This window comes from Ochotona princeps, chromosome 4 (genome assembly GCF_030435755.1).
Source record: "Ochotona princeps isolate mOchPri1 chromosome 4, mOchPri1.hap1, whole genome shotgun sequence".
In the NCBI taxonomy this organism is placed as follows: Eukaryota; Metazoa; Chordata; class Mammalia; order Lagomorpha; family Ochotonidae; genus Ochotona; species Ochotona princeps.
In genome coordinates, this window is record NC_080835.1 from 16,927,017 (window position 1) to 16,944,171 (window position 17,155).

Here is a 17,155-nt window from a genome sequence, read left to right on the forward strand (position 1 = left end):
AGCCAGTTGCCTCCACCCATCCCCACTTCTGTCCCCCAGGATGGCTCCCTTGCCTCTCCTGAGCCCAGGCTCTCACTGAGGGGCTGGGAACCTGGGTACTCCTGGGAGAAGGTTAACTCAGTAAAGGTTGGGGACCCTGGCATCATGGAGATGGATGGAGTCAGAGGCCGTGTTGTGCCAAGAGAACAGTGTGGATGCCAGGGTCTGGGACACAGCCTGGGCATCATCAGATGCTTTGGGAGTGCAGACTCTTAAAGGTCTCCTGAAACCTTCTAGAAAAGTCTTTGCGGAAAGAGGCTGGCTGTGTTGTCGGTCAGGACATGGGTGGCACACACTAGCTGAGGGCGTCTGCCAGCCCTGAGACCCCCTGAAGAAGGGTGGGGCTCGCAGGTGCTAGTGAGAGGGGCAGGGCCTGGGGCACTGTTGCTTACGTTTTCCCTGAAGATGAAGGCTAGGATGGCTGCGGAGAGCTCTGCCAGGAAGATGATCAGGATGAACAGGAAGAACTGAAACGAGAGGGGGTGGGTTCCTGAGTGCCCAGCCTGGCCATGGGGTAGGGGTGGGGGGCACACGCCTCCCTTTGTGCCACAGTCTGGGCCAGCGTCCCACTTCACTGCCACAATCCAGATGTTCTTCATGTGTCACATTCATAGGCCATCCTTAGAGCAGGCCTGCTGTCTATACTTCACCATGATGCTACAGTCTCCATAATCACATTTCACCAGGCTGCCCCACTCCCGGGCTGGGTGGCCACTGCATGACAAGTGCTCCACCTCTCCAGGCTCTCCTCTCTGGGGACAGTGATGAAGACTTCTGGCAGAGGCCCTGGCACATCTGCTGGGTTGGTGATGTGTGCTCACTCAGCTCCACTGCAGGAGACCTCTGCCACAAGCTCCTCCCTGCCCGCTACCCACTCACTGGGAGTTGGGGTGAGGTACTTGCACGGTTCTCAACCACAAGTGAGGCAAATGACACAAGCATTATGTATCTGAGGTGCCCAGCACTCTGGAAGGGGCACTGCATGAGATCCGTAGCGACTGAGTGTGGTTTTGATGAATGGAAGAAGGCAAGACCTGTTGTCTAAGGGTGGCAGCTGTGGGTGGCTCAGATGGCTGCTGAGAACACAGAGAAAGCACACTGTTGTGCCCGGACACTGGTACTGGCGAGTGCATCCCTGCAAAACCTTAGTAGCCACCCTGAGCTGAGGCCTGACTACGTAGGCCTGGGAACTTTCTGGGCAGCCTAAGGAGTGTGGGGAAACAGGGGCTTTTAGCAGCAGCCTCTCTCCCACTCACTGCTGAGGGCTGTGACTCTAAGCAGTTGCAGTTTGCCTGAGCTGGCATAACTGCTTGATGCACACCAGAAGATGCTGATGCCAGGGCAGCTAGCTATCATGCTATCATGATAGCACCATGCTATCCCCAAAGCCCCAGAACCTCAGGCTGAAGGTTCCCTGCTGGAATGGGGCCTCTCTTGTGAGTCAATGTCAAGTTCTAGAAGTTAAGTGGTGGATCCCATAGCCCTGAATCCCCAGACTCAGGCTTTTCCTAACACTTGGTGCCACTTTCTCTCTGTCCCTTTCTTCCGGGGCTCTTCACAGAGCACTGGCTCTGTGTCAGGCTACCGACAAGCAGACACATGCAGGCAGACATAGTGCCAGGGTGCATGGAGTGGAGTATTGTGGAAGGGACAGGAAGCAGGGACACAGACTTCCCTGTCATTGCTGCCATGTGGGAGAGGGGCTCCCCTAGCACACTGAGAGGCATTCTGAGTGTGTGAAAGCACACGTCACAGGGGCATTCACAGGCATGCCGCCCACAGCAGCAACAGTACCACCCTGCCAACCCCCAGGCTGCTTCACAGTGTGGGGGCTGGAGGAGCTCCCCTGTAAGTTGTCTGACCTGGAGCTGGTCTAACTTCATTGGTCTGAGACGCCATTTGGTAGGAATTCTTTCTGAACATCCAACTTACTTGGGGACACCAGCTCAGGGGTGGACACCGCGGTTTCTCACCCCGGGAGCATTTCCATACTCTTCTAGCCTGTTGCCTAGGAGCAGTGTCTGCTTCCAGGTCTCCTTTCTAATAAGCCTTCTCCGGCAACATGCCCCATGCCCAACTCAGTTCAATCATCTCCCTCACCAAGGTGGGCCTCTCAGGATGACTGTTACGGAGTGCTGCTTGGGACCCATTCATCCACTACTGACATGCTGACTTGGGTCCCCAGTAATTCAGCTCTGATCTAGCTCCCTTCTGATGCATCTTGGGAGGCAGCACAAGATGGCCCAAGCGCTTGGGCCCTTGGCCACTCACAGGAGAGACCTGGAGTAGTCCCGGGCTCCTGGTCCCAGTTCTGGCTGTTGTGAGCATCTGGGGAGTGAATTAGTGGATACAAGATTCATTCTCTCTCTCATTCTGACTTTCAAATAGATTTAAAACAATCAATAAACACTTCAAAAATATATTCAGCCCTTTTTTACCATTGTCCTTCCCAATTTAGTATGTCTTCGCTATAACGTACCTTAAAAATTCCACTATTTAAATAAATTGGCTGCAAAGCACCCTCGCTATACTCAAAGGAGAGCAAATCAGGAGAAAGGGTTACCACAAAAACTCACAGGTGAGCTGGACTTGCCTATTGCCCACGGATGCTGGGAAATCAATCCTCAGGATCCAGTCTGGAAATGTATCCTCCCGCACGCAGATCAGCAAGGAATTTGCTCCCAAGGCTCCGACTGTCCTAGGGCCTCGGGTTTTGCAGCCTCAGAAAGGGGCAGGGATGCTCTGGGAGCTCCTAGCTCCCAGCTTGCTCTTCCAAAAGGCCCTCGAGCCAACATTCCTGCCATGTCTAACACTGTTCTCCCTCAGCTATTCTCAACACAGGCCAGGCCTCCCTCCTTGCTTCCCGGAGCCTCCACACCCTTTTCTTGATGGACTCAGGTGGAGAAACTTAGGAGTGTCTTACTTTCTAGATGGCAACCATTTTTAGAAACCTGCTAGAAACCGTGGTGCCTCTCTCCAGCAACCGTACCCTCCCACACTGTATTGTCTAGACACACACACAGCACACCTGTAGCCACTTCACACACAACACACACATGCACACTTTACATGTGCTGCACATCTGTGCATTCTCACCCCATACACATGTGTGCATATACACATAAAGCACAGAGCTTTAACACAGCATGCTCACACAGCATATGTGCGCGTGCACACACACACACACCCCATGACATAGCATTGTGCACATGATTTGGGGGGAATTTTAGCCCATCTAGGTTTGTTCCAGGCTAGAAGCCCGCAACCCCCCTTAGCCTAGGAGACAGGATGCTCCGATCTGCACCACGACCTCAGGTGAGCAGCTGCCATGCCTCAAAGGGGACAGGGAGAAGAGCTGGGCAGAGGCAAGGAGAGTTCAGGACAGAGGCATCGTAAGGGGTAGGGATGGACATGGTGAGATTGGAGATGGAGATGGGGAGATGCTGAGCTACAGAGACACCTGAAAACTGAGGAGAGATAAAGGGAAGGCGATGACAAAGGGGCTGGGGAAAGACAGCAGCCAGGTCAGACCTCCCGCACGAGGACACAGGGCTGACTTGGTGCCATTCCAGGGCCTGGCTGTGTCCTATAGTGCACAGGGACTGAGGTCTTGCTCAGCCAGCTGGCAGGCTTGCTGCAAGCCACTTAAGCCAAGGCCCCTGCCTGCTCCCTGCCAACAGTGCCAGCCTGGCTTCCTGTCTAGGCTTCAGAGCCCGGCTCATTACCCCTGGATAAGCCCCCAGGGACCAGGGTGCAGGGGGGGGAAAGGACGATTTGCAGTGTCAGGGTCCCAGTACTTCAAGTTCCCCTCCAAGCTCGCCCAGCCAAGACGCTTCAGTGCCCTGAGCCTCCACCAGGGGGTACACGTGTCTTTCCAATGTCTCCAGAGGAAAAGTTGGCAGGTTGATGTTGCTAGGAAGGGGGCATCCCCTAGCTCCCTGGCCACTCATTTCACAGCCCATTTCACTTCCTCTTAGGATGTGCAGCCTCTCACTGGGCTAGGGGCAAGGGCTGGGCTGTGTGTTCTCATCTTAGCCACATCTCTGCTTCCCAGCAGTCCCTGGCTGGGCCATGTCACCCAGGCAGCTGTTGCCAGGAGGCACCATCTTTCCCTCTCCATCAGGCTCATAGAGGTCAAGAAACTAGTCTGGAGCTACCCAGCTAGATGGGAGGGGCAGGTGCACGCTCAGAATCAGGTCTGCCTGCAGCTAGGGTTTCATCACCTCTGTTCCCCCAGCCTCAAGCCATCCACCCCTGCCCCATCCACCCCACCATGCATCTTCTGTGCCCTGGACAACAGTTCAAGTTTATTTAATAAGTAAGCAGCCTTCAGAGATGTGCCCTGTCTCTACTCTAGAACTGAATGTGTGACCGCAGGCACTGTATCCAGCAGCAGCCTCAGCTATGCTACTAAGGGGGCAGGGATTACAGTCTTGGCAGGCAAGCAAAAAGAGCCTTGGGGCCAATGTCAAGGGCTCAGGACCTGGCTGCTCACAATCTGCAGGTCAAGGTCAGTCTCCAGCTGGGGCTGGAGTCTAGAAACTGAACCCTCCTCCAAAGAAGGCATGAAGTCAAGGGTGGGGAGCTCCCTGTGGCTGGAGGGCAGCTCAACGGCTCTCACTGTAGCCTGGAGCGTGCATCACTCAAGGGCCTTGACATGAAGCAAAGTGCAGAGGGCAAGAAGAAGGGCCACTGCAGGACCAGTCCCACAGGCATGGTGGAGGCAGGGTCATGACCTGAGATTTCAGCTCCACCCGCTAAGCCATAGACTTCCCATGGGGCTCTGGGCTGGACACACTGATCCTAGGGAGTCTCTTTTGCCATCTGTAGCCCTCTCTGCACCCCTAGTATGGGGTTCCTGAGCCAAAGCCAGCAGTTCCACCCCACCCCACCCCATGCCCACTGCCCAGCCCTCCCACCCCGGAGCACCCATGGGTGCGCATGGGGGCATGGGTACTCACAAACAGAAGCAGACACTTGTTCTCACGTACAGCCCCACAGCAGCCCAGGAAGCCGAGCAGGAACAGCAGACCCCCCATGGCCAGGAGGATGTAGGCGCCAGTGATGAGCAGGGGGTTGGCTGCCACGATCTCCCGGAAGCCCGTGGGATCCACCAGGACCCAGATGCCGATGCCCAGCAGGCAGGCCCCGCCCAGCTGCTCCCAAGGGGAGAAGGGGATGGGAGGGGTGGGAATGGGAGGGAGAAAGAGCAGACACGGAGGTCAGAGGTCAGACAACATGGATGGGACAGAGGCCCAGCATTGGGCAGGGGCTCCCTCAGCAAGGCGAGTCACAGTCCCAGCAGTGGTTTTAGTTGGTCTGGAATTTGGGGGGTACTCTGCCGTCAGAGCCCAGTTTCTGGGCCACGCCCCACCTCGGCTGTTCACAGAGCAGACTGATTGCATGGAACTCAGCACTGTGGGGCCTCAAGTCCTCTGATTCTACAGTGTGGATCAGAAAAGTCTCCCAAATGGCTGGAGGTCACACAGCGAGTGACCAGGGAGCCTGGAGGGACACTTGAGAAACGCCCATGAGCCTACACGGAAGGCCTCGGCCTGTCCGGTCCACACAGTGACTAGCAGAGGCAGCAAGTCATCCCAGGCTCTCACCAGAAGAGCAAGGGTGGGCCTCCTCGCCCCATGCCTCACTCTTCTCTGCAGAGGGGCAGCTGATGCACACAAGAAGCTGTGTTGCTTCTTAGCTGTGTGATCTCGGGCAAGTGGCTTCACCTCTCTGAGCTTTAGACGTCTCACATCTTAAAGGACAATCCAACGGGGCACCTTCAGAGGAAGGGAGGCCAGAAGGCACATGGACATGATTAACCAATGTCAGTCAGTCTCCATTCTGGGTTTCTGCGATGCAGACAAGGATCAAAAGTGGTCATGTCACAGGGAAACGAAAGGTTAATACCAAAGGAGTCTGAGGTTGGGAGCCACGGAGGCACCTACGAGCTGTGCTGGACAGCTGCTGAGCTGTGACATCACTGAAGACCCTGGTCAACTGAGCAAGGAGTTGCATGACTTGGGAGACAGTTTGGGGTGCCGTCAAGGCATGGAAAAGGGGCAAGGAGCCCAGAGGGGCCCTGGGTGGCACAGCAGGGAGAGAGAAGGGCAGACTGCAGGAGTGGCCAATGTCCAGTCCAGGCTACGGTAGTCACCTGCTGTACGGAGTATGTCTCCTCCCTGCCCAGAAAACCTCCTCCACATTGCTGTAGGAGGGTTGAGGGTTCAACAAGTTTATGCTAAATTCTGCTGCTTCGAAGGGGACTCAGACATGGGCTAAGATGGCCCTGGGCTGTGCGGCTGCTGAGACTGGAGGAGGGATTTGCTTGTCTGAATCATGCCGCGGGGCAGAGGACTTGGGTCTAGAATTCAAGTCCTCAGTGCTCCTGGCTCTTTTTAGGGTAGCAAGCATATATGGAAGAGGCTAGATTGTCTAATTCATAGGCGGATGCCTGCATCCCATAGGGGAGATCTGGGTTCCTGTCCCAGCTCTGCTCCCAATTCCAGCGCCCTGGGAGGCAGCAGGAATATCAATAACTCAAATAACTGGGGTCCCTGCTGCCGGGGTCCGTGTGATGGATGTGGAAGACAGGAAGGTGTGAGGAGCATTGCTTCTGTTGCAGGCAGGGCCGCGAAGGAGCCCCCCGCTGAGCAGGGCTACGGCGGGGACGTTGTTTTGATCACCTGAATGCAGCCCGCTTTCCATTGCCGGACACCCGGCTTCCCCACTGAGTTTTCAGTAATCTACCTAGGCATTGTCTGCCCCTGCGGGGTTAACGTGTAGTATCTATGTGAGCTTGAAAGTTGATGTTACTGATATTCGCTTTTAGCAAAAAGGTTTTTACCTATTGCTGTCACAGCTGCCTTCATTGGCAATATACTGATCAGGGGTGTTAACTCCCCCTTTTGATCCTATGCTAATCAGAGGCATAGCAGTTACCTTTGTTTAGAATCCTCTTCCATTGACCTTATGCTAATCAAGGGTGCTAGTCTCCAGGTATAGGGGAAACCCATTCTTTCCCTCTTCCTTTGATCTTTGGGTCCTGCCTCCTGCGTTACATTTCCGCCCTTAGCTGATTCAAGAGGTATGTGTTACTGATTGAGCTTGCCTTAGGTGAAACAAATGGCAGAATTATTTTTAGCAACACCCATTTGATCATGACGTAAAAAGTCTGAGCCAGAGTTTGACTGATTCTGTATAAATAAAGCGGACGGCTTTATTGCATAGTCCACAATCATCATGGAATCCTAGTGGTCCGTCTCTTTCTTTCTCTCTTTGCGCCGACGCCATGCACACTTCACGAGTTCCAAACCCGGGCCGGAGCTGGACTCCGGCACCCTGTCACTCCCATGGGACACCTGGAGGGATTCCCCAGCTCCTGGCTTCAGCTTGGTCCAGTCCCAGCTGCTGTGAGCCTCTGGGCGGGGGGCATCAGTGGTTGGGAACATTCTCCATTCTCTTTCAAGAGAACAGAAATTCATAAAAATGTTTTTAAAAATATGAGAGAGGAGGGTGAGTCAGGGCCAGAGAGGGAGGCCTCTGTCCCCCCTCCCCCGCCTCCAGGCGTGGACCCTGCAGGACATCAGCAGCACTGAATGTATAAAATCTGAAAGACTGACTCAGTCAGGAGAGTCAACAGTTCTGCCCCCGGGAGGCTGCCCAGGCCTCAGCAGAACCTTCCAGAAGGTTCTGGGCCCCCTGGGTGTACCTGTCACTTCCTACCCTGCGTGACCTACAGGCTGGCTAGAAAAAGGGCTTGAGCTTGCGTGCTCTTGGCTCTCAGTAACCTACCCTGGCTTACTCTCCCAAGCACCTGCTAAGGTCAGCCACCTGTTGAGTCCCTAAGAGGGGAGCTGGATGGAAACTTCCTTGGCTTTGTTTGGATGCCCTTCTAGCTCAGAGTGGTTTCTGACTAAGTCAGTGGCCTCATTGCTCAGCCTCTGCAGCTCTGGATGAGACAAAGGTGGTGGTGGTGTGGGAAGTTGGGGGAGGTGTCTTCCCTCTGGATGGCCCCACCCCTCTTCTCTGTCCCCTCTGCCTGTCAGGAGTTACATCCCAGGATGGCATCCCCGACTTTTCACAGGGCACGTCCAGCCCCAGCTCTGTGGGACACTGGTGGGCTCTTGGGAGTATGGTGGCCACCCGTGGGGCATTCCCTCTCTTTTTAAGTTCTGCCTCCAGCGCTGCTGGCTCTGGTCCTGCCCCAGATCTACAGCCCCACAGGAGTATTATCAAGGCAGAAGCAGCCATGCCTGTCCAACAGGGAGCCGGGGGCAACCCAGGGATACTCACAAATATGAAGAAATTGAAAACAAACATCAGGTACTTCATGCAGCTCAGACAGTCACCCTCCATGGTGCTCCACCTGTGAGACACAAAGCCACCTCAGCATCTCCGTGCTGGGGACCTTGCCCAGAAATACAGCTGCCACCCTGATCCTCTCCGGAGAGGTCCCAGCAGTCACTCTTGGGGAACAGGAGAGCTGAGAATTTGCCTTGGCATGTGGGAGTGGCGATGGGTATCATGGGGGGTGGAGATGGGTTCTGTGGGGGTGGCGATGGGTTCCGTGGGGGTGGAGGAAGCAGAGGTTAGGCTGGATCCTGCCTGCCTCGGTTTATGCATTGACTGCATGGTATTTGCTGTGGGACCCTGAGCAAATTGACTTGCCCACTTGAAACTGGAGAGGAAAGCTGACTCTTGCTCCAGGAAGAGCAGTGGAGATGTACTGAGAGCTTGGTCAGAGGTCCAGCATGGTGTCCAAACTGGTGGTGGTGGCAGCTCACAGATGGCAGGTATGATGAGCCTTCTGCCTGCAGGCTCAGCACCTCAGGCCACAAGCTGGGATCAGAACCCAGGCCCAACACACTTCCCTGCGCCCTGTGCACGCATGCACCCTCCAGCCACAGGGCTGACTGGGCTGACCCCAGGTGCCAGTGAGGTGGGTGTGGTCAGGAAAGGAGTGGGCGTGACCAGGAAGTGGGGCTCACCAGGCCCTCCTACCCAAGACCTCCCCATCCCTACTTAAATGGGTGCCCAAGGCAGGGAGGTGGTATGTTTTTGAACACAGTGCTGTCCAGCCAGCATTAACTAAGTACCCCATGGCACGCCTGGCACTAGCTGGCAAACCCAGCCCCCACAGGAGACAAGGCACCCACACTTTCTTCATCACTGCTCAGGGCCAGGAGTAACAACCCATGACAGGTGCAACACCTAAGACCCAGAGGACAACAATGTGTCCCTGCCCCATGGTCATCAGGGGTGGGCAGGACTGGCCTCCTAGCCAGTCCTGAGTTCCCTTTGGTTGTGCCATTAGCGTAGGACTTGCAGCAAAGCATGGGGGAGGATGGATTCAGGGAGATGGTGCCTCTTTGAGTTCTGCAGTTTCTATGGCCTCCCACGGGCCACAGCTGGACTCAATTTCATCCCCAAAGTTGGGTAAGTGAGTCTGTGAGGCTTATTTATTAATACCATCATAAACATGGTGCTAACATCATAAGCATTATTGTAATATTGGAGACATTAAACATCACATTGCACCCGAGACACAACTATTCTCAGTCAATTTCAAATAAAGCAAAGAGGGCTGGGAGTTGCGGTGTGGTCTGTTGAACTGTACTTACAACACAGATATCTCCTGTTAATGCACTAGTTCGAGTCCCAGCTACCCTGCTTCCCATCTAGTTTCTTGCTAATGTGCCTTGGAGGGCAGCGGAAGATGGCCCAGGCGCTTGAACCTCTGCCACCCACATGAGAGACCCGGATGGAGTTCCTGGCTCCAGCCTGGCCCAGCTCTGGCTTTTTCTGGCATTTGGGGGAATGAACTGTAGATGGGAGATTTCTCTTTTTCTGTCTCTTTTTTTGGTCACTCTCCCTTTCAAATAAGTAAATAAATATATAACTATTTTTAGAAACAACAACCATAGCAGCCCGTGTTTCAGGAGCCAGGTACAGTGTCACTTGCTTGGTATAGATCATCTCAATTCCTGCAACAACCAGGGAGACAGAAGATGGAAGACCAGAGGGGCTGATGAATTTGCCCAAGGCCACACAGCTTGTAGGAAGCAGTGTCAGAGCTCCTGGGTACATGGTAGGCACTCATTCTCCTTTGCCCAGGAACCAACACCCCCTTCAGTAAGCCAAGCCAATTACTCCTCCCAGAAGCATGGCAGAGGCCTCGCTGTCCCTCCTCCTATGGCCTCCACCAGTGACCCTGCAGTCTGTCCAGCAGCCAACCTGGGAAGGGCAGTGGCCATGACAGCTTTCAGACCCTGGGGCCCTGGAGGGGGGTGACAGGCATACTTGGCATTTGCTTGGGGTACTGGCCTCTGGCCCCAGGGGTGGATATGGGGCAGGGCTTTGCTCCCAGGAGGGCCCCTTGGCCCTGTGCAGCCACAGGGAGGACACTGTGGAAGAAGAGCTTAGCAGGTGGTATACCAGCAGGGCCACCCTGTCTGGGGACAACACCCCATTGTTTTTCTTTCTTTCTTTCTTTCTTTCTTTCTTTCTTTCTTTCTTTCTTTCTTCCTTCCTTCCTTCCTTCCTTCCTTCCTTCCTTCCTTCCTTCCTTCCTTCCTTTCTTTCTTTATTTCTCTCTCTCTCTCTCTCTCTCTCTCTTTCTTTCTTTCCTTGCTTCAGAAGTGGACATCGAGGCACTGAGGCACCCAGCGATGAACGCAAGGCCACATATAAAGGAAATCATGGTGTGAACTTGACTCAGTGTCCTGAAGATTTTGCTTGAATTGGAGGGGGACAGAAGAGAACAGACCAAGCTTTTGCCTTGTGAGTCACTGCTGTGTGACCTTGGACGAGCCTGTTCGCTCTCTGATCTCTGTATCTGTAAAATGACAGAAAAGGGATCTGGGAACCTGTCAATTTCTTCCTTGGGGCTCTAAGTGGGACACTGGTGCCGTGGGAAGGCAGAACAACACCAGGCCGGAGAGGCCCCGCTGACCTCCCTGCTGCCTGCCTGGGCACAGCTTGTCTCCAGGGTGGGATCCTGTGTTTGCTGCTTCTGGCTGTTGAGCAATTAAGAAGTAACGCAGATAGCAGCTCCCAAGGGGGCTCCTGGATTTATTACATCCCATAGTCAAGTCATTGCAAGCTCAGCTTGCAATGAAAGGAGATGCCGCTCCCGCATCTCCAGGGAGCAGCCCCCAGCCACCTCCAAGGTGCGATGGGGATTATAGAATGTGGAGTTGAGTGGTCCAGCTTGAGGGCAGCTGGATGAGTGGGAGCTGGGGGCGCATGCTCCTCCGCGGCCTCTGAACTGTCTTCCTGAAGGTACAGGATACCCTGATCACAGAACATGTCACGAGGCAGCCAACGCCAACACCAGCAAGCCCCAGTGGGCACATCTTGCCCCTTAGTGCATGCCAGGGAATGCAGCAGCCCAGCAAGGTCTCCTCCAAACTCCTGGAAATAGGGAATGCCACTGCATTCTTCAGGGGAGAGAAGCGAGACTTGGGGAGCTGCGGTCACTCATCCAAGGTCCCACGGACAAGTGCCCCAGCCAGATTTTGGACCTCCTCCTCTCTGACTCTGGCTGCATTCTAATCAGGATTTTCACTGCACGCCAATATTCTTGCACATTTAGCCTCCTGCAAGGCACTGTGCCATCTTCACACTGCCCTGCCACTCTAGGTCCCACTGGCCATGGGGACAGCCTCCTGGGTCATCATTCCAAGTCATCATCCTGGACACTGCCAGGCTGAAGTGAACAGAAAACCCTCCCCAGCTCCGCGCCTCCCGCCACCCACAGAGGACTTCTGAAGATGGAGACACATTTTTACAGCCCATTGGACAGACCAGAATGACAGACACATGGACATCCAATTGCTGCCTGGATCTAGATACTAGTTCCGCCTCCTCATAGAACCTTCTAGAAACTAAACAATTCTGATTTAATTTTCTAAAGAGGAAGCAAACGTGAAGAAACTCCAGAAAGGGGGGAGGGGCAGGGATGGGCTGAGAACTCTGAGCCATCAGAGAGAACTTCCATTTGCTAGTTCACTCCCCAAATGGCCACAATGGCCAGAGCTAAGCTGATCTAAAGCCAGGAATCAGGAGCTTCCTCCAGGTCTCTCACATAACCACAGGGTTCCAAGGACTTGAAACATCCTCTGTTGTTTTCCCAGGCCATAAGCAGGGAGCTGGATTGGAAGTGGAGCACCTGGGACTTGAACTGGCACCATACGGAATGCCAGTACCATGGGTGGAAGATTAGCCTACTATGTTATGGCACTGGCCTCTGTTCTCAATATTTCAAGCTACGGCTCAGAAATGAACCCATTATCATAGGCCAGATTAACAGGGAAGTATCAGACTAAGTGTCTTCGGTTTGGAGGCAATTAAGCTGCATTTCTCAGAAGTGGTGGCCGTGGGACCAAGGCTCTGGAGAAAGCTTAAGAGACACCTGCTGAGATAGCGTTCTTAGGTGGACAAGAACCTTAAACCCTGGAGCCCCGAGGGATGGAAAGCAGAGCCAAGTCACAGAGAAACTGACTCATTGTGACTTTCACTCCCTACGTGAGAGCACGAAGGGGCTGAGGTCCTGCCTGCCCTTCCACGCCACAGGAGCTGTCTGGGGAGGCCCCCGGGGAGGGAGGGCCCTGGATCTTCCCTGGGTTGGTCCTCATGATCTCTAGACTCCTGCTCAGCCTGTCACAGTTTTATCTCATCTGGCCATGGACAGTCCTGCACTTAACAGGCATTAATCAAACAACCCCAGATGCGTCCACCTGTCCCCAGCCTAACAAGGGCCAGGAAATGTGCAGACTTGGAGGGAATCCCAGGGAACCTTCTCTCAGAGGCCATTACTTGTCTGAGCACCAACCTAGATCCAGCCCTTGGCGACTTATACCACTGGCATAACAACAGAGGAAACGCCAAGACACTCATATCCCGGCCATATCTGAGTGCCTGGGTTCAAGTCCCAGCCCTGCTCCTGGCCCCAGCTTCCTGCAAATGCAGGCCTTGGCAGGTGGTGATCAGGTCTCTGGTACTCATGTGGGAGACCTAGATGGAGATCCTGGCTGTTGCAGCCATTTAGAGAGTGACCCCCCGCCCCATCCGCCATCTCTGCCTTTAAAATAACAAAACACCTTATACATAAAAAAAAAAAAAATCAGCAAATAAACAAAAGAAGGTCTTGTTGAAGTAAGGTCAGGAGGCTTTGATCAATACCCTCATGGTTCTGGTCATGGGCACATTTGCGCTCCAAGAGGTGCCTGTCCCCAACAGTTCCCCCATATATAAGCCAGAGGAAATGAATGAGTCTGTGCACGAACGGATAAATGCATATGGGAAGAGAGGAAACGGACAGCAAAGGAGAGAGTTAGACCAAGCCAGTCAGAAGGGGAGAGGAAGGCAGGGCAAGAGGCAGTGCCATGAGAGGCGAAGGGGCAGACGGGTCCCTCAGGCAGGCTGGAGGGGCTCCGAGAGGGCAGAGGCGAGGCGACTGTGGATTGATCACCTGGGCAGTAATTCAGGCGTCAGCAGGATGGGGTCTCACAGCCAGTGAGGCTCGTGTCTGCTTCTTTGGTCAGCCCAGTTTGTCCTAGAAAGGAAAATCTTCAATTACTCCCACAGATCAATACGGAGTGGTGGATGAAACCCGCCATCCCTCCCATCCCGTTCCCAAAGCACACGCCCAGGGACCGGGTCTTACTCATCACAACCCATTAGAACTAATGAAAACCTCTCAGCACCTGGGGACGCTCCAGCTGGGGTGGTCCACCGTGGTGCCCACCTCTGCCCATGTGGGTACCCTAACTGGGACAACGGGGCGAGCTACATCTCCATGAGCATGTGGTTTCTGGCTATAGCTGTTTTTATGTTAACCTGGCTGCACAGCACCAGGGAGCTGGAGGAGATGGTGGGCTGATTTGCAACACCCCTCCCTGGAAACCCCAATGCTTGGAAGAGAGGAATTTGAAGCTGGAGAGGTTCCTAGGTTTGGCATGGGATTTACCAGAAGGTTCTCGAAAGGGCTGTTGCCAGCCATGGGAATCAGAGTTTCAAAAGTCAAACCAGCCCATATGGAGATTCGTGTTACAGCACACCTGAGGGGGATTCCCCCTCCAGACCTGCTTCAATACTATTTTGTGAGAAAGTCCCCGGGAACGCACATGGCCCAGGGATCAGGGGCTGTGCTAGGTGTTCGTGTAGGGGAGGAACAGGGACATTTCCAGATCTCAACACACCTGCCTATTCAGAGTCCTTCCCATTCAAGTGCAAGTTAGCCTGGGGTCAGTGAAGGGGCAAAAAGTCCTCTTCATTCACCCCTTCTCTTTCCTTTTCTTTTCATATCCATTCATCTTCCAATCTAATCCACCCTCATCCATCCATCCATCATCCACCCACTATCCACCCATCTCCATCCATCCATCCACCCACCCACCCACACATTTCATCCCTCCACTCATCCATCTTCCTATTCCCCTTTCTCTCCCTCCATGCATTCATCTGTTGACCCATGAAATACTCATTTGAGGAATACTGTGTTCCTCATGACTAAGAGTCACATCAGGAAATATAGATGCAAATGGGCATTTTCTATTGGTGGGGACAGGATACCAGAGGAGATAAAGGCAGCACATGTGATAACAAGGTTGAGGAGCCAGAGGAGAGAAAACTCACTCTACTCGTGCAGTTCTGGTGGTAGTGAAGAAGACGATGGTGAAGCAAGTCTTTGGAGAGAGCAGCGGTGGAGAGGGGCAGATGGGTAGACAGTAAGAGGAACCTCCCCTCTGCCCTGAGAGTTTGCTGTGGCCTGGGAGCTGGAAGCTCCGTCTGGCCTACGCATGCACACAGGGCAGGCTCTGCTGCACCCACCCGCTCTGGCACTGTGTGCACCAGCTTCGGAAGTGGTATGCATTATACCTTGAGGGTGCACTTGTTGCATCATCTCCGTGGGGACAGGAGTTCTCCACGAATATACAACCTGTCCAGTAAACAATGGATCCAACCCAGGGGCCAGAACCACTAAATAGCTATGTCCTCCTGAATCCACTGGACAGTTTCTTGGTAACTGAATTACTGACCCATTTTTAAAAAGATTTATCTGCTGCAATGGCTGGAACTGAGCCAAACTGAAGCCAAGAGCTCTGAGCCTCTTCCGGGTCTCCCACATGGGTGGAGGAGCCCAAGACTTTGGGCCATCCTCAACTGCTTTTCCAGGTCACAAGCAGGGAACTAGATGGGAAGCAGGGCTGCCAGGATTAGAACCAGTGTCCATATGGGATCCCGGCACATGCAAGGCAAGGACCCCAGCCACTAGGCTACTGTGCTGGGCCTTACTGACCCCTTTTACAAACAGAAACAGGCTTGGGGAAGCAAAACCAAGCAGCCTCCAGAGACTCACAAGTTGCTTCTAGAACTCTAGGTAACAAGCCAGAAAAACATTGAGGGCTGGGGAAGAGGATGGGGCAGAAGCCAAGAAGTCTTAGAAGCCTGGCCTGGAGCAGGACATGCCCAGCAGGTGCACCCTGGAATGGGCCGAGAAGCCTCCCAAGGTCCAGGTGAGCCCTAGAAACTTTGGGCTGCACCTTCATCCAGGGATGATTCATGGCAAGAAGAAGCCTCCTCAGACCCCCTCCAAGGGGGGGCGCAAATCGCCACAGCCTCAGGGATGGTATCCCCAAGGTACAGGCAAAAGGCTGCACCCTGCCACCCCACCCCAGGATTCTAGGCAGCAGGTAGAGGTCATGGTTATCTCTTACCGTTCCTCTTCCTCTGCCCCATCTCAGCTCTGGTCCCCAGTGTCACCAGCCTTTCCCTTCTTCTCCTGATTGGAGAGGAGCCCCATCCCATGCCTGGCTCATGCTTGTCCCAGACAAGGACAACCTGGGAAATGCCTGTGACATTCACACCTCCTCCCCATCTCTGCTCCTTCTGCAGTGTCCAGGACTGTGTGTCCCTGGACAGCCCCAGACCAAGATCCAGAGCAAGTCACTGCCCTCCCTGGAGTGGGGGTGGGGAATCCTGGGTTCTGCTCTGGCAATTGGAATGATCAAAGGCAAGACTTCTTGGTTTCATGGGGGATGGGGAGGCCTGGAATGTGTAACAACGTGTGATCCCACTATGAGCCTCTCTTAGCAGCCTCAACGTGTGCCAGAAAGTAAATGCATATTCAACCTGCACCACCACTGATCAATGAATGGGTCACGCTAAGGGAAGCGTGGATTTGTGGCTCCATCAGGATGGACACCCCCGCCTTCCCCCAGACAATCCCAGTTCAGAGGATTCAAGGTTCCTACCTGGGCTGGACAGCAAAGTGATGGGGTTCCAGAATCAGCCATGGACCAGCCTCTGCTGCTCAATCCCATGCATCCTGTTGCTTAATCCTGACCCAGCAGACTGTTATGACCTCATTGTACAGATGAGGAAACTGAAGGCCAGAAATAGTCATGAACAGGTCCAAGTTTATGTACCTGATTAGCACCTGGGCTGCAGATCAGAGTTCCACACCAGACTCTGGTCCACATGGCTGGATAGCAGGGAGGGTGCCACAAAGAGGGTTCGGTCTTCACTCCAAGCTGTGACCTCAGCGAGCCAGTCAGCCAGCCAACAAGCTCCTCCCCTGAGCCAGAGGGAAAGTCTGGGTGGGGAGGGGGATGACCCAGTCCTGCCTTCCCCTGACAGATGGGAGCCCTGAGGCCCAGAGAGGGGTCGGGCTAAGGCCGGAGGTCACGCTGCGCCTGAGGGCTCCCCGCAGCAGGCTCCCGCCTGGGCCAGACAACTGTATTAATCTCCCCCTTCCCGTTGTCCCAGATGGTGACTCGGCCCCATCTGCAGGGAGCCGAGGTCCAGGAGGACTCTCTGATTAAGCTTCACAGCTCTGTTCATAAATCACTCTTCTTACTTTCTCTGCCCCCAGCCCCAGGGCATGCTTTCTGGAGGGAGGAAAAAGGAGGCAGGTGGCCTGAGAGGGGTGTGGAGGAAGCAAATGTAGAACCAGGAGGTGTTTTGTGCCCTGTCCCAGCCAGGAGAAGGCGCTGTGGTCCCAGAGCAGAGTAACACAAGGGTCCCTGGGGTTCCTTCTGTGTTGTGTCATGGCTGTGCCCTGAGTCTCATGAGGCTGGCTTCTCATCTGGGGCTGGGACGCTCAAACCTG

General features: G+C 54.2%; 1 protein-coding gene across 2 annotated transcripts in view; it reads right to left on the bottom strand.

Moving 5' to 3' along the window:
* Positions 1-17,155, bottom strand: part of TSPAN18 (tetraspanin 18) — a 123,701-nt gene that overhangs the window by 4,439 nt on the left and 102,107 nt on the right. For both annotated transcript variants that reach the window (XM_004585383.2, XM_058663140.1), the window contains 4 exons: positions 13,514-13,597; positions 8,335-8,407; positions 5,001-5,195; positions 432-506 (listed from right to left, as the gene is read on the bottom strand). In XM_004585383.2, coding sequence (XP_004585440.1) covers positions 432-506; positions 5,001-5,195; positions 8,335-8,397 — 333 coding nt within the window. In that variant the 5' untranslated portion in view covers positions 8,398-8,407; positions 13,514-13,597. The remainder of the gene's footprint in view (positions 1-431; positions 507-5,000; positions 5,196-8,334; positions 8,408-13,513; positions 13,598-17,155) is intronic.